Source organism: Carcharhinus amblyrhynchos, chromosome 18 (genome assembly GCF_965287045.1).
Source record: "Carcharhinus amblyrhynchos chromosome 18, sCarAmb.v2.hapA, whole genome shotgun sequence".
NCBI lineage: Eukaryota > Metazoa > Chordata > Chondrichthyes > Carcharhiniformes > Carcharhinidae > Carcharhinus > Carcharhinus amblyrhynchos.
In genome coordinates this window covers 2,186,581-2,212,550 of record NC_137341.1, presented here as the reverse complement: position 1 = coordinate 2,212,550, position 25,970 = coordinate 2,186,581, and the positions used below count along the sequence as shown (strand labels likewise).

Sequence of the window (25,970 nt, the reverse complement as noted above, 5' to 3'; positions counted from 1 at the left end):
ACCACCGAGGAATCTCGCTGCTCTCCATCACAGGAAAAACCCTCACAAGAGTCCTGCTAAATCGTCTGGTCACTCACCTGGAGCTGGGCTTGCTTCCAGAGTCACAGTGTGGCTTCTGCAAAGCTCGCGGGATTATCGACATGATTTTTGCCGCGCGCCAACTTCAGGAGAAGTGTCAGGAGCAGAATCACGAGCTCTACGCAATCTTTGTTGACCTCGCGAAAGCCTTCGACGCTGTCAGCCGACAAGGCCTATGGAGGATCATGTCAAAGTTCGGCTGCCCCCCCCCCAAATTCATTCAGATGGTACATGATGGCATGATGGCCAGAGTACTGGATGGCAGAGAATCCTCTGAGGCATTCCCAGTCACCAATGGCATCAAGCGGGACTGTGTGCTCGCACCCACACTGTTCAGTTTCCTCATAAGACCATCCCACCATACCAGGCTGGTAAATCTCCTCTGCACCCTTTCCAATGCCTCCACACCTTTCTTATAATGCGGCGACCAGAACTGTACGCAATACCCCAAGTGCGGCCGCACCAGTGTTTTGTGCAGTCGCAACATGATCTCACGGCTCTGACCAGACACAGTAGTGGAAGTGTCAAAAACTAAAAGCCAGACCAACAGGCTTGGCCATCTGATATTTCAAATATGTTTTTGCCATTTCACTGTCTTTTTCATTCCAAACCACTCCCAACAGAGACACAGCTCTCCTACAATTGCCATGTTTTGGTTGAGTGTTGCTGGATTATGCTTTTCAGTAATACAGTTTCGGATTCCTTGTGTGTTCTGCGTGTCTCGGTACCTATAGTGCAATTAGTCAGCAAGTTTGGCAGCTAAAGGGTAATGGTTCAACTAGTCAGCGATGGAACCTTTAGAATTCTCTCCATTAGCATTCATTCACACAGCTCCAGAAAGTTTATTTATTTATTTGTGTCACAAGTAGGCTTATATTAACACTGCAATGAAGTCACTGTGAAAACCTCTGAGTTGCCACACTCCGGCGCCTATTCAGGTACACTGAGGGAGAATTTAGCATGGCCAAGTGCACCTAACCAGCTTATCTTTCGGACCACAGCACCCAAAAGAAATCCCCACAGACACAGGGAGTATGTGCAAACTCCACACAAATGGCCACCCAAGGCTGGAATTCAACCCGTGCCCCTGCCACTGTACTACCTGGGGTGTCACTGCAAACGTGGACAACAATGATTTGTGGGCGGCATGGTAGCACAGTGGTTAGCACTGCTGCTTCACAGCTCCAGGATCCTGGGTTCGATTCCCAGCTCGGGTCACTGTCTGTGTGGAGTTTGCACATTCTCCTTGTGTCTGCGTGTGTTTCCTCCGGGTGCTCCAGTTTCCTCCCACAGTCCAAAGATGTGCGGGTTAGGTTGATTGGCCATGCTAAAAATTGCCCCTTAGTGTCCTGAAATGTGTCGGTTAGAGGGATTAGTGGGTATAATATGGGGGGGGAGACCATGCAGATGCTGTGACAACAGATGAATGAACACCGCTCAATAATCACCAGGCAAGACTTGGTGAACACTTCAGCGGTCATGGGCATTCATAAGAACATAAGAAATAAGAAGTAGGAGGCCATCTAGCCCCTCGAGCCTGCCCCTCCATTCAATAAGATCATGGCTGATCTGAAGTGGATCAGTTCCACTTTCCCGCTTTCTCCCCATAACCCTTAATTCCCCTGTCTATCAGAAACCTATCTACCTGTGACTTAAATATATTCAGCGAGGCAGCCTCCACCACTTCAACGGGCAGAGAATTCCAGAGATTCACCATCCTTTGAGTGAAGAAGTTCCTCCTCAACTCCGTTCTAAACTGCGCCCCCCCCCCCCTCTTATCTTGAGGCTGTGCCCTCTAGTTCTGCTACCCTTTCCAAGCAGGAAGAATCTCTCTATCTCTACCCTATCCATCCCCTTCATTACCTTATACGTCTCTATAAGATCCCCCCTCAGCCTTCTGAACTCCAACGAGTTTCTAACGAAATTCTAAATTTGGCCTCTGATCTTCAAGTAAGCTTTCTCCAAGGCGGCCTTCACGACACATGACAGCGCAGAGTCGCTGAGCAGAGACTGATAGCCAAGTTCCACACACGTGAGGACGGCCTCAACCGGGATCTTGTGTTCATGTCACACTATCTGTAACCCCCATGACTTGTCTGGGCTTGTCTCACTTACTGTCCTGTCTGGAGACAATACACATCTATTTAACCCATGCTTAATGCTATCTCCACTCACGTTGTCTGCACCTTTAAGACTTGATTAGCTGTAAAGAGTCGCATTCTAATCAGTATTCTGTAAACTGTGTGTGTCTTTACATGCCCTGTTTGTGATCAGAACTCCCCACTCATCTAATGAAGGGACAGAGCCCCGAAAGCTAGTGGCGTTTACTACCAAATAAACCTGTTGGACTTTAACCTGGTGTTGAGACACTTCTTACTGTGTTCATATTGCTCCAGGCGACACGAGGAAAGAATGTTGAGTATTTCTAACCTGGACTCAGACTAATACCTTGTGAAAACTGCATTTACAGGAGATGACAAAGGGAGCATTTACACAGACAAATTCAGACTAACGGAAATGTTTGTCTCTTAATTTATATTTGGGACCGACCGCGATCACTTTTGTACAGGATATTAGAAGATCAGGATTTAAAGGCAGAAGTCTCAAACCAAACATCAGATCAAAACCTGACAGAGTCACTCCATTCATTCGAACCTGAACGTAAGTGTGTCTGTGGAAAAGGATTCAGACATCTGTGTGACTGGAAACAGGGACGAGCATTGTCATGAATGATCTGAAAAACAAAACTGCAAATTTGAAATGGTGTTGTTTAACTGGGAGCCTGTGAAGCTCAGTGAGGACAGGGTGATGGGTGAGTGAATGGGACTTTGTGTCAAGGGCAGGGATTTAGATACACCCAAGGTTTTCATGGGTTAAATGAGGAAAACCGACTGGTCAAGTCTAAAGGAAATAAAGGAATGAATGACAGTTATAGAAACATAAGCTGAGACAAGGATTTAGATAAACTCAAGTTCATAATAATAGTACGAGGCTGTCGAGGCAAGTCTTGAGGGAATAAGAAATGCATGAAATTTTCGGAATCTAAACTCAGGTAGGGTCACGGTGAACCATATTACTGGGATATGTTAGGGAGGGGGTAATTTACTCCATGTTCATTTCTCAAATACAGAAAGATGTTTTTGATTTGATTTATTATTGTTACATATGCTAATATACAGTAAAAAATATTGTTTCTTGCTTGCTATACAGACAAAACATACCATTCATAGAGAAGGAAATGAGAGAGTGCAGAATGTAGTGTTACAGTCATAGCGAAGGTATAGAGAAAGATCAACTTAACGTGAGTTAAGTCCATTCAAAAGTCTGACAGGAACAGGGAAGAAGCTGTCTCGAGTCGGTTGATACGTGACCTCAGATTCTGTATCTTTTTCCTGAAGAAAGAAGGTGGAAGAGAGAATGTTCGGGGCGCGTGGGGTCCTTAATTATGCTGCCTGCTTTGCTGACACAGGGGGAAGTGTAGACTGAGTCAGTGGATGGGAGGCTGTTTCTCCAAGCATATCCCACAGTCTTTGTGGAATACGTGAGGACAGACTCGAAGGGTTAGTTTATGCTTCAAAAGCGCTAATTCAATGTTGTGCCCTTCATATTCAAACACAAAAGATAGAGAAAGGAAATACTTATACTGCAGCGATAACAGAGAACAGCTGTATTTCACACGGGATCGAGAATCATAATGTTGCTTCTAAGACAATGAGTTGTGAGTTTCTTTGAGTCTCCCAGATAGATCCATTTCTTCAGGGGTCACATGACAGACGTAGATTCAGCTATTTTCAAAGATGTTTGTGCCATTTTTAAAATGTTATAAATATCCATAAAGATATCAATACGTATTTTCAAAAATAACGCAGCGCGAGGTCTCATAGAATCATAGAACCCTACAGTGCAGAAAGAGGCCCTTTAGCCCATCGAGTCTGCACCGAACACAATCCCGCCCCCATATCCCTACATATTATGCCCATTAATCCCTCTAACCTACACACCCCTGGACATTAAGGGACAATTTCTTAGCATGGCCAATCAATCCAGCCTGCACATCTTTGGACTGTGGGAGGAAACCCACGCAGACACGAGGAGAATGTGCAAACTCCACACGAACAGTGACCCAAGCCGGGAATCAAACCCAGGACCCTGGAGCTGTGAAGCAGCAGTGCTAAGCACTGTGCTACCGTGCCACCCCAATGTCCGTCTTGTCTCAGTCCCCTCACCAGTGGAATGGCAGAGGTGTGTGGTTGGACAGTCATGTGGGGGTGAGAACCAGGGGACCCAGGTTCAAATCCCACCATGGCAGCTGTTGGAATTTGAATTTAATAGAAGTCTGAAATTAGAAGTCTAAATGATGAGCAAGAAAATACTGTCACAAAAACCCATCAGCAATGCTGTTTAGGGAAAAAAAAATCTGCCATCCTTCCCAGTCTGGCCTACACGCAACTCTAGATCTGAATCTTAAAGGGTAGATCAAACCACTCAGCTGCGTCCAACTGTTCCAAAGCCAATAAAAAGTTATAAAAAGGGGGCTGACCACCAGGCATAGATCTCGGCACGAGAAACGACGAACTCAGCCCTGTCAATGCTACAAGTCACATTTAGAAAATATATATTTTACCTTGGTTCTGAACCTTCTGATGCAGCCTCAGACAGTTGCCAGGGAGTGGGATCGAATCAGTGGCCACGGACTGGAGTTTGCAGTTGGGAAACTGAAATGAAGCATCACATCAGGATAAGACAGAGTTATCTAATTTACCATACCCAGATTGTCATTAGATTTTGAACATGGATGGAAAAAAGCACCGGGCGCAGTGGGGAGAAACCGTTCTGTGTGTGGACAAAGTTACAGCCGATTATCTGGCCTGTCAAAACATAAGTTGCAATGAAGAGAAATTGTGGAAACACAAGGATTGTGGGAAAGGATTCAACTGTCTATCAAAGAAAGAACAAAGAAAACAGCCCAGGAAACAGGCCCTTCGGTCCAACAAGCCCACGCTGCCATTTTAACATTCCCAGTCCCCCCTCCACCCATGACCCTTGTCTATGCTTACGGCATTCCACATTGAGGGAAGACTAATTTAGGGACAATTTATTACACCAATCAGTGCTGGAAATCCACAGTCACACAGGGAGAGAGATCATTCACCTGCTCCAACTGTGGGAAGGGATTCACTCAGTCAGTCCACCAACAGTGAGCTCACACTGGAGAGAGGCCATATACCTGTTGGGAGGGGATTCAATCAGTCTTCCACCCTACACCAGCGAGTTCACATTGTGAGTAGGTGAATGGGCCGTCCCCAGTGTGTGAAAGGATTCATTCAGTCATCGAGTCTGCAAACACACTAGTGTGTTAACACTGGAGAAAAACTGTTTGTCTGCTTCGAGTGTGGGAAAGGGATTGCTCAGCCATCAAACCTGGTAACATACCAGTGAGTTCAGACTAGGGAGAGGCCGTTTGACGATTTTGGGAAGGGATTCACCACCTCCTCCCACCTGCTGACACACCAGCAACTTCACACCGATGAGACACCTTCCAAATATCTGGACTGTGGCACGTGCTTTAAAAGTTCCAAGGAGCTGATGTCCCATCGACTTGTTCACAACGATGAGAGACCTTTTAAACGCCCAGACAGTGGAAAGTGTTTTAAAAGTTCTGGGGGACCTGAGGTCCCATCAACGAGTCCAGACCGATGAGAGACTGTTCAGGTGCTCTCATTGTGAGACTGACTTCAGATGGTCATCTGATCTCACGGTACACCAGCGAATTCATCCTGGGGAGAGATGGTACACCTGCTTTGAGCGTGGGAAGGGATTCACTCAATCAGTGTGCTGAAACACCAGCGAGCTCACACTGTGAAGAGACCGTTCACCTGCTCTCAGTGTGGGAAGGGATTCGCTCAGTCACCCCATATGCTGAGACACCAGAAAGTTTACAAGGAACTGCAGAGATTCAATCTTGCTGTTAAGCGTATGCAGGACTGAGCTATGATTATCAGGTTCTGTCTCTGCTGGTGTTAATAATCTCCAACTCAAAAAGTATTAATATTCTGGGTAAAAAAAATCAACCAGACTTGCTTTGTTTTCATTTTCAAACATCTCTAGTTTTCTGTGGGAGGCTGTGATTAGCCTAATTTCAAATGAAAAATGGAATTGACCATAAAACATAGGAGGAGTAGGCCATTTGGCCTACATTACAACAATAACTTTTTTGTGATCTCCATGCTTAGGAAAGGCACTATATAAATGCAAATGTCTTTTTATAATTATCTTCACCCAGTCCTCTGGTTATTGACCCTCGATAGTACGAAACGTTTCTCCTTGTATACTCTATCAAACCGCTGGTCCACAGACCTGTAATACTGTACAAATCCATTAAATCTCCATTTTTGGTCTAAAGAGGACAATCCCGGTCTCCATAATCTCTTCACAAAACTGAGTTTTCTCATTACTGCTTATGACGGAAGGCTGAGGATTGACAGGAGATTTTGGAAACTATTGTCAGTGGAGAAAATGGAGAAGGAATTGTGGCCAAACGGGCCACCTAAAATGGTGATTTGTAAAGCACTCTGGGACAATTGGGCAAGAACAGGCTGCAACCCTGGCAAGTGAATAAACAGGATATGGGTCATCTCCAGGATGGAAGAAACTTTCTGGTCACGCTGGGTTGTGTACCAGACATAAGGGCACCGTGAACCCTTACTTAGGAGGGAGGTATGTGACCTATGTGCCCCCAGCACCTACAGACATGGCCGTTGGGGACACACCCAGAGATCAGTGTGTTGGAACCTGATTGGACCCTTATCCATCAGAGAGATCAAGTCCTGATCGATTGACTGGCAATGGCCAAAAGGGGCATGAAACCCCACGGGGTATAAAGAGTGCTGCGCAACTAGGAATCTCTCTCTGACCCCACGAATGAGCTACAACAATGGTGACCATCGCCAGCACGAGGGGAGCCACCACACTCGAGAAGGAAGGAAGAAAGAACAGAGTCAGAGTGCTAGACCAGACCAAAGGACCAGACTACACAGAGAATTACCAAGACCAGCACACAGGTAAAGGCCAATATCTGCTTGGGCACTTGCCAGTCATGCAAAGTTAAGTCAAGGTCTTATATTGGACTTGAACTTTAGTATTTTCCTGAAAGATAACTTATTGTTGGTTGGGTGGGTGATTATTGATTGTGTGGGTTTAAATAATTATAAGATGAATTATAAGAATAATTATAAGTACTAATAAGGTGTCTACTCGTAGTTATTTGTCCACCGTATAAGGGTTAAAACAGACAGTGCAGCGGGCAACAGAATCAAACCAGAAAACCCAGCTTTATGAATCTTTAGAAACTCTTTGGGAACTGGAATCAGAGAAGAATGAAGGGCGAGTTGTCCAACTGAGCAGAGACAGTCAAGGCCCTTCTTTAAGATGCTGAAATATTTCCTCTGATGTTATCAGTGAAATTAACTGATCTGAAACATTGAACGGATTTTCTTTACTGTACATCAGGAATTCAAACCCAATAACAAGTATTCTAATTGTCCTGAAATTGATAAGACTGAAAGGTTCAAAGGGTGATGGCACCAGTTGTAGGAGAGCTGGTTCCCGATGACATGGATGTGTCTGTAGTGGGAGGAATCAGACTGTTTCCTTGTGTCCGCAATCAACGTCCCATCTGTTATGGTCCCAGATGGTGTTATAACTGGACAGGAATATCCCAGAATGGAATCCTGGATCCAAAGATTGTATTTTGTACGTGTTCTAGGAAAATGTGGAGGAACAGAGTCACAGGACCACTGATTAATTGTAGCAGCAAGAGGAAACATTTCTTAAACTTCCTGCTCTGTCCCAATGGAAGCTCGAGAAACAGCAGCTCAGCTTTGACCAGATATATTCCAAACTTCACACTGGGGAGAGACAATTCACCTGCTCCGAGTGTGCAAAGTGGTTCATTGATTCATCCACCCTGTTTAGACACTAGCGAACTCCGACTGGAGAGAGGCCATTCACCTGCTCTGAGCGTGGGAAGGGATTCATTCAGTCGTCCACCTGCTGACACACCAGCGAATTCACAAGTAATAATAATGGTTAAATTTACTTTTTAACCACATCCCGGACTGAACAACGTTTATTAAAGTCTGACCCCGACGATGTGTTTCGAATCTTATTAATATCTCCAACACAAATTAACTCCTTTTGAAGGTCTCTCTCTCTCTTCTCTGCCTCCTGCATCCTCACCTTCAACAACTGTGTGGAGCTTATTTGTCACTAAGATTGAGACTGTGCAAGAAACCACAACTCTAGCCCTGCAAGTTTAAAAATATACCTCTCAAGTTTTCATTTCAATTATTCATTCACGGGATATGGGTATGGTTACTGGGCAAATGTTTACTCCCTATCCTCAAATGCCTGTGAACTGAGTGGCATGCTGTTATTTCCATGTCAATAATTGCTGTGCATTTGGAATCACTAAACTAGGTAAGGACAGCAGATTTACTTCTCTAGAATGAACCAGATGGGTTTATTTTTTACACAATCAGCAACACTTTCACAGTCAGAAATGGACTTGAAATTCCAGTTGTTCATGAATTAAAATTTGAACATCTGCCATTACGGCATTTGAATCCAAATGCTCATCACCTTGGGTCACTAAATTCCTAGCACAGTGAAACAATAATAAATAAATGTATCGCAATAAACTATAAAAGGTGGTGAACGAAGGCCCATCCATCACCCAAACCAGCGTCTCCCAACCAGTAACTCTACACTTCCCACTGTCTTGGAAAAGCAGCCAGCATAATTAAGGACCCCACACGCCCCAGACATTCTCTCTTTCATTTTCTTCCATCAGGAAAAAGATACAAAAGTCTGAGGTCACGCACCAACTGACTCAAGAACAGCTTCTTCCCTGCTGCTGTCAGTTTTTTTGGAATGGACCTACCTTGCATTGAGGTGATCTTTCTCTACACCATAGCTATGACTGTAACACTACATTCTGCACTCTCTCGTTTCCTTCTCAATGAACGGTATGTTTATCTGTATTCTGCAAGAAATAATATTTTTCACTGTATACTAATACATGTGACTATAATAAATCAAATCAAATGCAGTTCACATCTATCGCTCCACTGGAACCGTCTGTCTCTACACTAACGCTTTTTTTTAAACTTGTCTCATTACCACCAAAGTTGCCTTGCACCATCATCTCCTTTTCGATTTAATCACTCCAACCTTACAGCCTATTACAAGACTGTTTCTTCCTCTCTCGCTTCATTTTCTCTGACTCTGTGGGGATGTAATAGTTGACAAACAAGTACATTCTTCCAGTTTGAATAAAAGATCTTGACTGTAAACGGTTACTATACTAAATGTTGCCAATTTGGATCAAAGATCAGCGAATGAAACATTCACTCTGCTTCTCTCGCCAGAGAAACTTTTGACCGGCTGAAAGTTTCCAACATTTTCTGTTCTGAGGCGGCATCTCCACATCATGTTTTGAGGTGGGATTTGAAGCATCGTGTTTTTGGATCCATTTTCTCTGACTTATCGTTCTCTGTTCAAAGGTGAAGGAGCTTTTGAAGAATGAGACAATAATTGCCCTCCCTCCCCCATCAACATGAAACTAAACTCACCGTTAATTCCCCCTCAGTAACAATTTGGAATGGAAGCAGGGCCTTACTTTCTCCTGCGAAGTTGGGGTGATGATGAGTGCCCTGGAGAAATGAGGGTGAATCCCCCAGTCCGGGGCAGAGGGGAACTGACCATCCATCTCTAATTCCCAAACAGAATATGCTGCCAATAATCAGCAATGATGTGGAGATGCCGGTGTTGGACTGGGGTCAACACAGTAAAAAGTCTGACATCAAATGGTCTGTGGATAGGCATATGGATAACATTGGAATAGTTTAGGTTAGAGGGTCGTTAGATTGGTTCCACTGGTCGGCACAACATTGAGGGCCGAAGGGCCTGTACTGCGCTGTAATGTTCTATGTTAACACTATCAAATAAATTTTAATAAACCATCAATTAATAAAACTATCACTATCAAATAAATTTTAATAAACTATCAAATAAACTTACTATCAAATAAATTTTAATAAACTATCAAATAAACTTACTATCAAATAAATTTTAATAAACTATCAAAAAATAGTTAATAAACTATCAAATAAACTTACTACCAAATAAATTTTAATAAACTATCAAAAAATAGTTAATAAACTATCAAATAAACCTGTTGGACTTTAACCTGGGGTTGAGAGACTTCTTCCAATAATCAGCAAGTCAGCCTGAGACTGTGGCCCCGCCCACCATTTGACAGCGTCAAATGCCCGGCTGATTGACGGCAGCTCCACACCAATAGGAAGAGAGGGGGCGGGAACTGGAGGACCGAACGCCAGCGGCTGGTCCTCCAAGCAATCGGAGAGAACGAGGAGCCGAGCATGCGCAGTGCGAGTAATGGCGATGGGGAGACAGTGACTGATGTCCAATCGGTAAGTGGGTGGAACCAAAATGCCGAAAATCTCAGCAGGTCTGGCAGCATCTGTAAAGGGAGAAAAAGAATTGACATATCGAGTCCAGGTGACTTTTTTGTCAAAGCTAAAAGGCATAGAAAGTGGGAGATATTTTATACTGTGGGGTGAGGGAACCAAAGATGAGCCATAGCCACATAAACAGGGGGAAAGGCTGCTAACGGCAGTCTATAGCGAATAGAAGGTGTGAGTGGCCAAATGGCAGAGAAACTAAAATCAGAGGGTAAGCTGTGACAGATGAAGATACAGGGGAAGATGGACAGTGGAGATGAGAGATGGATGGTGGGAGGCCGACAGTAAAATTGTGAGAAAGGGGGCAAAGGGACAAAAAAGGTAAGGAAAGGGGATAAAATAAGGGAAGAGCCGGGGTAATAAAGAAATAAAAGAGAATTTGAAATAACATGAAAACGATAGGTCAAGGTAGGGTACAGCTAATCATCTGAAGTTGTTGAATTTGATGTTGAGACCGGAAGGCTGTGCCGAGCCAGAAGATGAGAGGCTGCTCCTCCAGTTTGCATTGAGCTTCGCTGGAACATTGCAGCAAGGACAGACGTGGGAATGGGAGCAGGATTGTGTGTTAAAATGGCAAGCATCAGGAAAGTCAGAGTCCTGATTGCACACAGACCGAAGGTACTCAGCAAAGCGATCACCCAGCCTATGTTTCGTCACTCCGCTATAGAGGCGACCACATTGGGAGCAGCGAATGCAATAGATCAAATTGAAAGAGATGCAAGCGAAACGTTGCTTAACCTGGAATTAGTGTTTTGGACCTTGGATGATAAGCATGGAAGAGGTAAAGGGGCAGCTGTTATACCTTCTACATAGATCTTACTTCCACGGTAATTTGCTTTTTTTCTGATAAGTGAGTGGATTGATAGCTCAAAGGAAGGGTTTCATAAACCAGAATAATTTCCCGGTTGTCAGTTCTCTAGTTGATATCAAGCACAAACTCAGATTTCTCCCAGTTTCAGACCTGGGTTGAGAGTCCCGCAAGTTAATCAAACATCTCTCTCAAGTTTTCTTCAGTTATTCATTCAAGAGATGTGGGTGTGGTTGACTGTACCAACATTTATTGCCCATCCCAACTGCCTGTGAGCTGAGTGGCATGCTCTTCATTTCAGAATCAACAATTGCTGTGCATCTGGAATCACTTGGTAGGCCAAACCAAGTAAGGGCAGCAGATTTCCTTCTCTGAAATTAACCAGATGGTTTTTTACAATAATCAGCAATGCTTTCGTAATAAGAACATAAGAAATAGGAGCAGGAGTAGGCCATCTAGCCCCTCGAGCCTGCCCGCCATTCAATAAGATCATGGCTGACCTGTCGTGTCTCAGTTCCACATTCCCACCCTCTCCCCATAACCCTTAATCCCCTTGCCTATCAAAAACCTATCAACCCGCATCTTAAAAATATTTAACGAGGCAGCCTCCACCACTTCAACGGGCAGAGAATTCCAGAGGTTCACCACCCTTTGAATGAAGAAGTTCCTCCTCAACTCCGTTCTAAACCACACCCCCTTTATCTTGAGGTAGTTGGCAAAGGACTTTAAATTCCAGAGTTGATTGAATTAAAATTTCTCCATCTACCATGGTGGCCTTTGAATCAAGGTCCACATCACCCTCGGTCTCTAGATTAATAGCCCAGCAATAATACCACTGTGTCATTACCTCAAAGTTCCACTCTCTGCTAGCCCTTAACCCCACCTTTCTCCCATTTCTCTCCTATCTCCTCTCATGCCCTCTGACAGTGCATCTTGAACGAGACCAGTCTTCACTTTCATGATTTGATTCTCACTAAGCTGCTGAAATCCACCTTCCGCATGTCCATTAAACATGTTTACTTTGTTTTTTCCCCCAGTTAATATCTGAATTGAATTGTTCCCCATCTTAAACATATTCAAGTTGGGAATGTAGGAATTTGTGGATATTAAGGAAATCAATGGATATGGGAACAGGAATAGGAGACTGTAATTGAGCTGGAAGATCAGTTAATGGTGGAGTTATTTCCACGTAATCATAGCAGATGCAGCAACCCTTTCACTTCCTCCCTCCCCACAGTCCAGGGCTTCAAACACATTTTTCAGGGGACACAATGATTTGCTTGTACATCTTGTAATTTCACAGTGAGCGTTCACAGCAAACAAAGTTACCTCCTCGACAAAGAAAAGACTAAATCCCGATTCAGTCACTGCTTTGTGGAAAATTAACATTTTTCTCCAAGTTTAATCGTGAGTTTACAGTCACTTGCCAGTATAATTCGACATTTCACTCCCAATTTCAGCTCTCTGTCCTCAGCCTTCTGATCTGTCTTAATGAAACTCAGTGGAAGCTGGAGAAATAGCAGCTCATCTTTGATCAGTCACTTTACAAACTCCCAGACTCAACATTAATTTCAACAATTGCCAATCAGAAACAACATTCCCTTTCTTTCAAACAATAGGAGCTGCTACATGTTCCGCTGTTCCCATTTGCCACTCCGAGAAATATCTTTTGTTTCTACACTTAAAGCTTTTTTTAAATACTTATCTCATTATCACCAATGTCGCCTTGCACCATCATCCCATTTTTCATTTAATCACTCCAAATTTACATCCTGTCACTGGACTTTGTTGTATCTTGTCTCTTTTCCCTGACTTTTTAGAGGTGTAATAGTTTGTAAAAAAATACATTCTTTCAGTTTGGATAAAATATCTGTCCTTGTTTATAAATGATTAAATCTTTAAATGTTGCCTTTTTGGGTGACCGGTCAGTGAACTGAAACATTCACTCTTGTTTCCCTCTCCATAAAAGCTGTTTTACCTGCTGAGTGTTTCCAACATGTCCTGTTTTGGAGGTGGGATTTGCAGCCTCTGCAGTAACTTGTTCTTGGGTCACAGTGGATCAGTTTTCATAGAACAGAATTATAGAATTTTCTATGACTTATCATTTCTTTGTTAAAGATGATGATGGAGCTTTAAAAAAATGAGACAATAACTATCCCCCTGTTTAACATGAAACTAAACTCACTGTTAATTCCTCCTCAGTAATAAATTTAAACACAAAATTTGTACAGTGATTGAAACAGGAACTTCCTCCTCTAATCTTGTGGTGATAATTAGTGCACTAGGGAAGTGAATGTGAATCTCCCAACCCTGAACAGGGGTTGGGGGGCAACTGACCACCATCTCTAGCTCTAATTCCCAAACAGAAAATGCTGCGAATAATCAGCAAGTTTATTTGGTAGCACAAGCTTTCAGGTGATTGAAGAGTTGTGTTCACAAACAGGGCATATTGACATGCAGCCATGTCAGGTGATATTAGGGGCAGATGGTCAAAAGATCACCTGTTTGTTCAAAGAGGTAGGCCTTATAAATACAGACTCAATTTATAAGATAATGGTTGGAATGCAAGTCTTTACAGGACTGTCCTGGCTGGAGACAATATACAGCTCTTTAACCTGTTCTTAACCCTCTCTCCACTCACATTGTCTGTATCTTTAAGATTTGATTACCTGTAAAGACGTGCATTCCAACCATTATCTTGTACATTGAGTCTGTATATATGTATGCCCTGTTTGTGAACACAACTCTTCACTCACCTGAAGAAGGAATAACACTCCGAAAGCTTGTGCTACCAATTTAACCTGGTGTGGTGAGACTTCTAACTGTGCTAACCCCACTCCAATGCCGGCATCTCCACATCACAATAAGCAGCCGGTCAGCCTGAGTCTGTGGCCGTCAGAACATCCGGCTGATTGACGGCAGCTCCGGACCAATAGGAAGAGAGGGGGCGGGACTGGAGGACCAAACGGGTGCTGCTGGTCCTCCAATTGGAACGAATGGGGGGGCGGGGCTGGGAACGGAGCGTGCGCGGCCTGAGTAATGGCGATGGGGAGACAGTCATCGAATATCCAATCGGTAAGTGAGTGGAATGGCGGCTCTGACGGGAGCGATGGAACCGATAGGTGGGGCTGAGAGGCTTTGTAAATATGTTGTGTAAACCGGAAACATTATACACCGATCCACGTACGCTCGGAGCGGAGCCGCTCTTTGCCTCTGCAGATCCCAGTTAACGGTCTTTGTTGAGTACTGAGCATGCGCCGCCACCTTTGTGAGGGGCAACGTGCGTTGGAACTCAGTCACGAGCGCCATCTTTATTGGGGGTAATGGTCTTCAAATGTTTCTCAGTAAAAATATGGAAACAACTTGTCCATCAAACTGCTTCACACTTTGAGTTGCAGTGTACAAGTCATTGATCGTAATATTGTGCCGTTCAAATAATTAAACGATTAAAGTTATTTCAGTGAAATATTGTTAAGTGACATGTAGCCATGTAAAGAGATATTAGGGCAGGTGATCAAAAGATCACCTATTTATTCAGAGAGGTAGGATTTAAGGAGAATCTTAACAGAGATTACAGAGATACGGATTGTCACAACCATGGGGGAAATCAAAGGTGAGCATTTTAATATTTTGGTTCTTCTGCAAAGGAAACTGTTGTAAGTGACCTAGCCCAGGGGTGATCAAGACAGGCAGCAGAGTTTTGGATGACCTCAGGATTACAGAGGTGTTGAATGTGACAGGCTGGCAGGAATGTGTTGGGCTAGTTATGTCTGGAAGTAACGAAGGAACAGATGAAAATTTCAGCATCAGAATCAGCTGAGACTGGAGTGGAGTCGGGCAATGTTACTGCGATAGAAATTAGCAGTCTTGGGGAGGGTGATGCAGTTATTTGGTTGGATGCTCATCTTGGATTTAAATATGATCCCAAATTTGTGACAGCCTGTGTTTGTCTCAGAATTACTTACGGGTGGAGTTTGTAGCGGGCTTCAAACAATGGCTTCAGTCTTTCCAATATTTAAATAAAGGATGTTTCTTCTCATCCGGTACTGGATGCAGAATGTGATTTGGGCGAGAACTTGGAGGTGATAGTGTTCAAATACAACTGCTACCGTAGTCATTCTAGGGGACTGAGGTTGTGGGTTTTTTGGAAATTCTGCTAATGTTCTGTTTGTATTATTAATGTATGTAATCTTTCTCCTTTAGTATCTGTCTCTCCCAGTGCACCCACACCTCCCCTTCTCTGTTCATCTCCTGGAGGCCAGTGTTTGTGTCTTGGTTCAGACAGGTTCGCTTTCTTGAAGGATATTACAAAGAACAACCCAGCACGGGAAACAGGCCCTTCGGCCCAACGAGCCCACGCTGCCATCTTAACAAAGCATTTTCCTACACCTACCTTGCCCCGTGTGTATGCTAATGGTACCCCTATTGTAACCAGATTCAGGGGAGAATAGTGTAGGGTCAATTTGGTACACCAATCAGCCTAAAAGCACATCTTTGGGGTGTGGAAGGAAACCAGAGCACCCAGAGGAAACCCACGCAACCACAGAACGCGCAAACTTCCGCAGACACCAGCCCAAATCCACGTATCTGCACAGCTAGCAGTGATAGTCACTGAGCTGTTGTGGTGTCCATCTGCTGGTCCAGGTTTAAGCACACACAACGATGCGAAGTACTAGGCCACTCTCGAAACAGCCAAGAGCAGCCCACGCACGACCCACCATGTGCATGCCCCTCGTTTGACGACAAGGTGGACCGACACACCTGCGGATTAAAAGAGACAAAACATTAACATGTAGTATTACATTTCCAGTATCGTCCCAAGGCTCTGACCCTTTTTAAAACTGTAGCCTATAACCCTCCATCCCTGTGTCACTCGTGTGCCGATCTAAGTAAATCTTAAACAAGTCCAGCGTGCCTGCCTCAACCACCTTACTTGGTAGCGCATTCCATACCCCCACGACCCTCTGTGTGGAGAAACCTCCCTCTAGTATCCATATTATACTTCTCCCTCCTCACCCTTAGTTCACAAGGGGGTCACGAGCTATTTGGATTTTTACAATAATCCAGCAGCTTTCATGGTTACTTTTTCCTGGTGCCGGCCCCACAGATTTCAGATTCGTTCAGCTCAGTTTCATAACCTGTGTTTTGTGGGGTGTCTCTCAATTCTTTTTTCCTGTTTTATATAATTTCACAGGATATTAGATAGGAAGGAATTCAGGTGGGAGACTGAAAGTAAACATATCAGGATCTGACAGAACCACCTAATTTATCGTAAACTGAAGATTATCAGAATCATTTTAATCATGGAAATAATCACTGTCTGCACTGGGGAAAAGCCATGGCAATGTGGGGACTGTGGGAAGAAATTCAGTTACTGATCCCAGCTGGAAAAACATCAATGCATTCACACTGGAGACAGACCATTTATCTGTTCTACGTGTGGGAAGGGATTTACTCAGTTACCCCACCTGCTGAATCATCAACAAATTCACACTGGGGAGAGGCAATTCACCTGTTCTGAGTGTGGGAAAGGATTCACTTAGTCATCTGACTTGCTGATACACCAGCGAGTTCACATCGGAGTGAGGCCATTCTCCTGCTCTGTGCGGGGGAAGGAATTTACTAACTCATCCAATCTGCACAGACATGAACGAGCTCACACTGAGGACTGTGGGATGTGTTTTAAAAGTTCTGGACATCTAAAGTGCCATGAACGTCTTCACACTGATGAGAGACCGTTCAGGTGCTCTCACTGTCAGACTGGTTTCAAGTGATCAGCTGACCTCACTGCACACCAGCGAATTCACACTGGGGAGAGACCATTCACCTGCTCCAAGTGTGGGAAGGGTTTCATTCGGTCATCCCACCTCATGAAACACCAGCAGATTCATAAGTTAAAAAATCACATCCAGGACTGAACCATGTTCCTTTTGTGCTGTTTCTCCTGAAGGAATAAACTCCAGCCCAATTATAAATGTTACTATTCTGGAATAAAGTTATATAAATTTTGTTAAATACAGTGTCTGATCCTTTTTAATATTTCTGATACAACTTAGTTCCTTTTGCAGGGCTCTCTCTCTCCCCTACCTCGTCCATCCTCACCTCCAATAATAAGCGTGAGGAGCTCATGAAGCTTCTTTGTCACTAAGATTGAGACAACTCCATCAGCTGCCTTTTCCGCTAACTCACCAGGACAAACTGTCTATTGTTCTCTAATTGCTGTGTGACCTCGGCTTGGTTCGATGATGATGGTGCTTTACATGTACCTGCTACTTTGGTCTTTCTAGGTGGAGGTTGAGAGCTTGGGAGATTCCGTTGGATTTATGGTCAATTTAATGGTATATAAAATCCCTCTCCTTCTCCAACTCTCTCTTTCTGCCTGTCACTTGGTCTCTTGAGCAGTTCAAGACTGGATGGCAGGTTTCCTTCCCTGAACCAGTTGGGTTTTTACAACAATCCAGCAGTTTTCGTGATCACTTTTTCCTAGCGCCGGTCCCACTAATTACGAGATTCATTCAGCTCAATTTCACAACCTGCCTTTGTGTTTTTGTGGGTTCTTTCTCACTTTTTTTCTGTTTTAAATCAATTTAAAAGGGTATTAGAAGGGGAGGATTTGCAGTTGGGAAACTGAAACCAAACATTACATCAGGATCTGAGAGTCATTCAATTTATCATAACTGAATATCATTGGATTTTGAACATGGAAGGAAAAAGCATTGTTCACAGTGGGAAGAAACGTGTTCTGTGTGTAGACGAGGATTCAGCCGATCATCTGGCCTGTCACGATACAAGTACAGTCACGGGGATATTGTGGGAAGGGATTCAGAGACCCGTCTGAGCTGAAAATTGGCGGGATCTGGGGAAGGAGGTTGGGGGGGGAATTGGGAGGGGAGAGATGTTGGGAGGGATTGGTTGTGGGGGAATTGGGAGGGACTTTGGGTGGGGTAGGAAGGGAGGGTTGTATTGGGAGGGGAGAGGGAGGGATGAGTGCATCTCTGGCTAGGCTAGTATTCATTATCCATCCCTAATTGCTCCTCTTCCAGCATAGAAGCTTGAGAACGGAACCCAGCCAGCACACAGGAAGGGAGAAAACTTAGATTGAAGGAAACAAATGATGGCGATGTTAATTGTGTGTGGAATGGGCATGATTACAGTTTTCCCTGTTCTGAATTTCCAAGCTGCAGTCAGTGTGATTATTTTTGGGTTTTTTTACAGACCTTAGAAATGAAGGATTTGGAGATGCGGAACTCAAAATAAACAGCTTGGTTGAATCACTTGATTATTCACAACCTCAAGATCATCAGCTTTTGAAATAAGGAGGAGGAATGTTCTTCCGTTCTGTATCCAAGAAAATACTTGAAACATCAATGTGGGTGGAAAAGCCCTGAGGCACATACAGACCCAAGTTTCAGTGCACTGACTGTGGAAAGAGCTTTAACCAGTTACGTAGTCTGAAATAACACTGAATCATTCACATGTGTGGACGTGGCTTCAACTGATCATCCAAACATGGAGACCCACAAAGAGGTCAGCACCATGGAAAAACCATGGAAATGTGAGGACTGTGGTAAAAGATTCAATTATCCATCCCGGCTGGAATACCATCGGCACAGTCACACTGGGGAGAGGCCGTTCATTTGTTCCATTTGTGGGAAGGGATTTACTCAGAAAACATCCCTGAAGTTACATCAAAGAATTCACACTGAAGAGAGGCCTTTCAGCTGCACTCACTGTGGGAAGAGGTTCAGGTATTCTTCCACCCTCGCTACACACCAGCGAGTTCACACTGGGGAGCGACCATTCACCTGCTCCGTGTGTGAAAAGGGATTCACTCAGTCAGCCAGCCTGCTGAATCACCAACGAGTTCACACTGGAGAAAAGCCATTCACATGTTCCACATGCGGGGAGGGATTCACTCGCTCATCCGGCCTTCTGTCACACCAGCAAATTCACACGAAGGAGAAGCCATTCAGCTGCACTTACTGTGGAAAGAGTTTCGGGCAGTCATCCACCCTCGCTGTACACCAACGCACTCACACTGGGGAGAAACCGTTCACCTGTTCCGAGTGCGGGAAGGGATTCTCTCAGTCATTCGACCTGGTGAGACACCAGCGACTTCACACTGGGGAGAGACCATTCACCTGCTCTGTGTGTGGGAAGGGATTTCCCCGGTTATTCAGCCTCCAGTTACACCAGCGAATTCACACTGAGGAAAATCCATTCAGATGCAGTACATGTGGAAAAAGTTTCAGGCAATCATCTGTGCTCATTGAGCACCAGAGAATCCACACTGAGGAGAAGCCATTCAGCTGCACTACCTGTGGAAAGAGGTTCAGGCATTCTTCAGCCCTCACTGTACACCAACGGACTCACACTGGAGAGAAACCGTTCACTTGCTCTGAATGTGGCAAAGGATTTACTCAGTCATTTGATCTGGTGAGGCACCAGCGAATTCACACTGGGGAGAGACCATTCACCTGCTCTGTGTGTGGGAAGGGATTTGCCCGGCTATCTGGCCTCCAGTCACACTACCGGATTCACATCTAGGAGACTCCATTCAGCTGCACGTCCTGTGGAAAAAGCTTCAGGCTGTCACCTAAGCCCACTGCACACCAGCAAATTCACACTGAGGAGAGACTGTTCACCTTGCTGTGTGTGTGAAAAGGGGATTCTAAAGTTCCTTCAAACTGCAGACTCACCAGCCAATGCAGAAGTGACTGTGGGCGTTGATTATTGCTATTACCCCTGCTGCTAATCACATCCAAGACTTAGTCTGAGAATATTAGGTTTGTTTCTGCTGATATTTCCAATCCTGTAACCAGCTGGAGTTTTAATATTCTGGGAATTCGCTTGTCTTTGGGACCGTTGTGTCCTTTTTTAAGAGTACCATCTGTGATCTTTTCTCTTAATTCAAGAACAGGAACTTGTTTACAATAAATGTCTCAACGTTAACATCTATTCCAAATTGATCTTTGGTGAAAAAGCTATATTTCAGTGTCTGAAAGCTTTCACTGATGAGTATCTTCTCTGATTAGGAAGTGCTGATTAATCATCACTGTCAAGTCTTACTGTCCTGCATGTTCCTCACAGTGACACCTCAATTATGAAATTATATTATCAAGGAACATGTACAGAACAGTGAAATATTTTACAAATACACCAACAAATCATTGCTCAACATGGATACTGATAAAACTTTACAGTCGCTGAGTTCAACCATTTACAACACAGCAGCAACAACATTTGATAATCTTAGTCTCAGTGGTGTTAAATATAACAAAATGTCTTCTGAAGGCAGCTGGACAAACAGTTGTGGGAAATGGGAATATCAGGTCATGATGACAGATTTAGAAGTGGAAAGATGCGAGAAGGCCCAATTGTAAGATAAACACCAGTAGAGACTTGTTGGGCCGACTGGCCTATCTACACCCTGTCAAATTCTATTCATGGATTTAAATGATCAGACTGAGAGACACGGAAGGACACCACAACAGACAGAAACTCTAGAAATGTGGGGACTGTGGGAAGGGATTTAGTTTCCTATCCCAACTGGAAACTCATTGGCACAGTCATACTGGAGAGAGGCCATTTGCCTGCTTTGTGAGGAAAAGAATCATTGAGTCATCCAGCTCCCAGAAACACCAGCACATGCAGCAAGGAGGAACCAGAAGACTACTGTGTCTGCGAAGAGATTCACTCTGTCACCCAGTCTCCAGATAGTCTGTAAGAATTTTGTTCTTTCATTTTGTATGTATGTATATAGTCTGTAGGAGTTGCATTCTTTCATTGTGTGTAATATAATCTGTAGTAGTTGTTAATATAGTCTGTAGGAGTTGTGTTCTTTCACTGTGTGTTAATATAGTCTGTGGACATTATGTTTTTTCTTTCATTGTGTGTTTATACAGTCTGTAGTGTTTGTGTTCTTTCACTCTATTAATGTAGTCTGTAGCAGTTGTGTTAATTCATTTGGTCTTGATCCATAGGATACATTATATAGAGCTAAAGTCATGTCTTGAACAAGCCTGTCTGAGTTTTGAACAGTGAATTTAAAGTTAATTAGTGTCACATGTAGGCTTACATTAACATTGCAATGGAGGTACTATGAAAATACCCCAGCCGCCACACTCTGGGGGTGTTGAGGGAGAAATTAGCATGGCTATTGCACCTAACCAGCACGTCTTTGGACTGTGGGAAGAGACCCACACAGACAGAGGGAGAACGTGCAGACTCCACACAGACAGTGACCCAAGCCGGGAATTGAACTCGGGTCCCTGATGCGGTGAGGAAGCAGTGCTAAGCACTCTGTCACCTTCATCATGCTGAGATAGTGGGAAAGCAGGAGTTATTTGAAATAACAGAGGAATCAGTGAGCTCTCGAAGCAGGAGGTGCTGTTTATATGAACACACCTCTGTTTGGACAAGAAGCACATGATTGTTTCATGAAATGTCCATGGACAGTTCTCATTGGGAGCCTCAGGGGAGACAGTTGGGGGAGGTTTTCAGCATGGCGTTGCATGTATTTGAGAAAAGAACAATGAAAACAAAAAAAAATGAGAAAGAAGAAAGCTGGAAACTCTGCAAGAAAACTAGGGGCTGCGAGGAAAGAAGTAAACTCTGCTGCCCTGATATCACATGGGAAGTGTGGAGCTCATGTTGTTCTGTGAATCACTACCTGAATTTTACCTTTAGTTTCAGTTTGTTCTGTCTTCCTCTTAATAAAGCTGCTCCATAACTTAATTTTTATTTTCATATTTGATCCTGTTGTAAGGGCCTCAGTCCTGACAACCCAGGTGTTCACACCCAAAGAGATGATATCCATCCATTCCAGAAACAGGAAATGGTTCATATGTTCATCCAGCCTTACCAATCTTTAAGTTCTTCACTCTGCTCAGAGCCTTTTTAAGTGTTCTCAATGTGTGAAGAGTTTATAAAGCTCTAAACATCAGCACAGTCACAGCAGAAATAAACTATTCACCTGCATTGAGTGTTGGAAAAGATATACTAACAATTGAACCTGTTGACACAGCAGCCAGTTCACAACTGACTTGATTGGTTGGATCCACTTATCCTGGGTGCAGGGATGAGCCTGAACCAATTATTCACCACCCTAATGTCAAGTTCACCCTGAGCTGATTTTCTGATCCATATTCACTGCATCACCAAGAGTGCCGTCTTCCACCTCTGTGACAGCTCCAGGCTCTTCTGGTTCAGCCAATTTGCTGCTGTGACTCCCATTCCTGGCTTTTCTCCCTTCAGTCCTAATTATTCCAAATCTCCCCGAGCTTTCTTCTCGTACTCAGTCTGCTATAAATTCATAACGCTGCTACCTGCATTCTAATTCATAGTCAAAAATATTGGAAAATCTCAGCTGGCCTGACAGCATCTGTGGAGAGAGAATAGAGCCAATGTTTCAAGTCTGCATGATCCTTCATCAGAACTTCATCAGTATTTTGCTTTATTCTAATTCAGCCCCAGTCACACATCACCCTTGTACTCACCAATGTTCATTGGTTTCTAATCTGGCAATGCATCAATTTTACAATTTTGAGGTGTAAATTCAAATCCTGCCATGGCTCACCCCTCCCTATCTCCATAACCACCTCCAGTCCAACATCCATTCAAGATCTTTCTGCTCCTCCCATTTTGGTCTCTGATACATCCCTGATTTTTATCATTCCAGATATACATTCAGCTACCTGGCTGTAGGGCATTGGATACTCTCCCTAACCATCTTCACTCCCTACCTTTCTCCTTTCAGAGGCTCCTCTTTGACCCAGTGTTTAGTTAAATGTTCTAATATCTCCTGTTGTGTCTTAATGTTGAGATTTGTTTAATAATGACCTTGTGAAACGCTCCACATAGTTTCAATGTGCTAAAGGTGATTGAAAAATACAAGTTATTACTGCTGTTAAATGCCATTCAGGACTGAACCATCTTCGCTCAGATAGTTGGAGTTTATTGCTGCTCTGTTTACCTGGACTGAAGTTTAAAATTCTAGATTTATGTCATAAATCAGCTTTGTTTTATACTTGCTGTGATTTTTTTATCCTTTAATAAGAGGAGAATAATCCTGTTACAAATTATTCAGCTGGTTTTCATTTTCTCCTTTCTCCAGATTATTTCAATTCTCAAGCCTTTATTTACAGCTCCCCAAAACTGACCCTGAGTGTCCTTTCTCACTGCACTGTGTTTATTCTCTCTAATAATCCCTGCTGTCTGTGCTGAATGTTGGTAATAATGAAGATGAACAACATGAGTTGGCCCAGTGGTTAGCACTGCTGCCTCATAGTGGCAGGGACCCAGGTTCAGTTCCTGAGTTGGGTTACTGTCTGTGAGGAGTTTGCATGTTCTCCCTGCATGGGTTTCCTTTCACAGTCCGAAGGTTAGGTTGATCGGTCATACTAAATTGACCCTAGTTTCAGGGGGATTAGCAGAGTAAATATTTGCGGTTACCGGGCTAGGATGGGATTGTTGTCCATGCAGGATCGATAGACCGAATAGCCACCTGTATTGTGGGCAATGCATGATCCATAAAACCTGGAGCTCTTGTACCCAGCATTCCTATCTGTAGAGCATGCCCCCTCATCAGGAGGGGGCAATCAGCCTTCAGGAGAACAATGACCATGACACCACAAAACCCTGCCACAGCAACCTCTGCAAGACGTGCCAGATCATCAACATGAATGCGAGCATCTCACGTGAGAACACCATCCACCAGATACACGGGACATACTCTTGCAACTCGGCCAATATTGTCGACCTGATACACTGCAGGAAAGGATGTCCTGAGGCATGGTACATTGAGGAGACCAAGCAGACGCTACGACAATGGATGAATGAACACCGCTCGACAATCACCAGGCAAGACTGTTCTCTTCCTGTTGGGGAACACGTCAATGGTCACAGGCATTCGGCCTTTGATCTTTGCATAAACATTCTCCAAGGCGACCTTCACGACATACGGCAACACAGAGCCACTGAGCAGAGACTGATAGCCAAGTTCCGCACACATGAGGACGGCCTCAACCGGGATCTTGGGTTCACGTAACACTATCTGTAACCCCTACGACTTGCCTGGGCTTGTAAAATCTCACTTACTGTCCTGTCTGGAGACAATTCACATCTCTTTAACCTGTGCTTAACCCTCTCTCCATTCAGATTGTCTATACCTTTAAGACTTGATTTCCTGTAAAGACTTGCATTCCAACCATTATTTTGTAAATTGAATTTGTGTCTTTATATGCCCTGCTTGTGAACAGAACTCCCACTTACCTGATGAAGGAGCAGCACTCCGAAAGCTAGTGGCTTCTACTACCAAATAAACCTGTTGGACTGTAACCTGGTGTTGAGACTTCTTACTGTGTTTACCCCCATCCAACACCAGCATCTGCACATCATGAGCCTCACACGTCACAGAGGACCGTGCGCATGTGCCGTTCAGCCCTGTGTTTAGGGCATGCGCGGTACCGCCCAGTGATTTGCACATGCGTACTGCTGGTGATGGCGAAAGGATTGTGTTTGTTTCTCTGTGCGGTGGGTAAGTTTACTAGGTTGTCGAAAGGGAGCGATGGCGGCAATGACCGAGTGGAGAGGCTTCATAAATACCCTGTTTGGTTCCCAATTCCTGAAAATGCGGCCAACGGCCCCGTGTTTTTAAGCGGGACCCCCAGTTCTGGTCGTTTGATCAGAGATGCGGTTTAACGGCCGCTATGGCTCGAGGAGCATCATCATGGAGAGCAGGCAGCTTAGCGCGTGGAGCCAGTCGGGGAGAGGAGGGGTAAGCCCCGCCTGCCCATTCACTAACTGGAGGGCCAGCTGCCCGATGTCAGTCCTCCAGCCCCGCCCAGGGGAGGACATTAGTAAGAGTTTGCTGTGAAATCAAAGCATTGTTCTCAAACAGAAACTACAATAACTCCTATTTATATAGTGCTTTAACATCATAAAGCATGTCAGTGAACCTGAACACAAAATGTATAAAACAAAGCCTGACACACCCGGACATATAATGAAATATATGCGAGGACACATCATGTGTGGATCCACAAGAGTTGGGTGAGATCCGAAACAAATATGCATGGATGTTAGGGAACTTGGGGAAATAAACAGTGATGTCTTGAGGAGTGTACATATTGCAGAGAAGGTGGTGCCAGAAGTCTTAAAGTGCATCAAGGCAAATAAATTCCAGGACCTGATGAAGTATATCCCAGGGTGTTGTGGGAGACAAGGGAAGAAATTGCAGGTTCCCTAGCAGAGATATGAATCAGCGACAGCCACATGTGAGGTACCTGAAGATTGGGAGGTGGGAAATGTTGTGTCTTTGCTTATAAAGGGCTGCCGGGAATTACGGGCCTGTCATCTGTAGCGGGTAAGTTGTTAGAAGGTATTCTGAGAGACAGGATCTAAAGGTATTTAGAGAGGCGAGGACTGATTGGGGCAGTCGGCATGGCTTTGTGAGTGGAAAATCATGTCTCATGAATTTGATTGAGTTTTTTGAAGGGGTAACCAAGAAGGTGGATGAGGGCAGTGCAGTCGACATTGTC

General features: G+C 44.2%; 1 protein-coding gene and 1 pseudogene across 4 annotated transcripts in view; both read left to right on the top strand.

Annotated features, from left to right (window-relative positions):
• Nucleotides 1-10,330: 10,330 nt before the first annotated feature.
• Nucleotides 10,331-25,970, top strand: part of LOC145354755 (uncharacterized) — a 35,116-nt gene continuing 19,476 nt past the window's right edge. For 2 of the 4 annotated variants that reach the window (XM_080206219.1, XM_080206220.1), the window contains exon 1: nucleotides 19,988-21,153. Coding sequence is in view for 2 of the 4 variants with exons in the window: in XM_080206218.1 (XP_080062344.1) it covers nucleotides 18,940-19,977 (1,038 nt within the window). In the remaining 2 variants the exon portion in view is untranslated. Of the gene's footprint in view, nucleotides 10,572-14,454; nucleotides 14,506-18,645; nucleotides 24,772-25,970 lie in introns of those variants that run through there. The other 2 variants (XM_080206221.1, XM_080206218.1) reach the window with 2 other exon arrangements.
• On the top strand, nucleotides 16,734-17,491 carry LOC145355163 (uncharacterized; annotated as a pseudogene).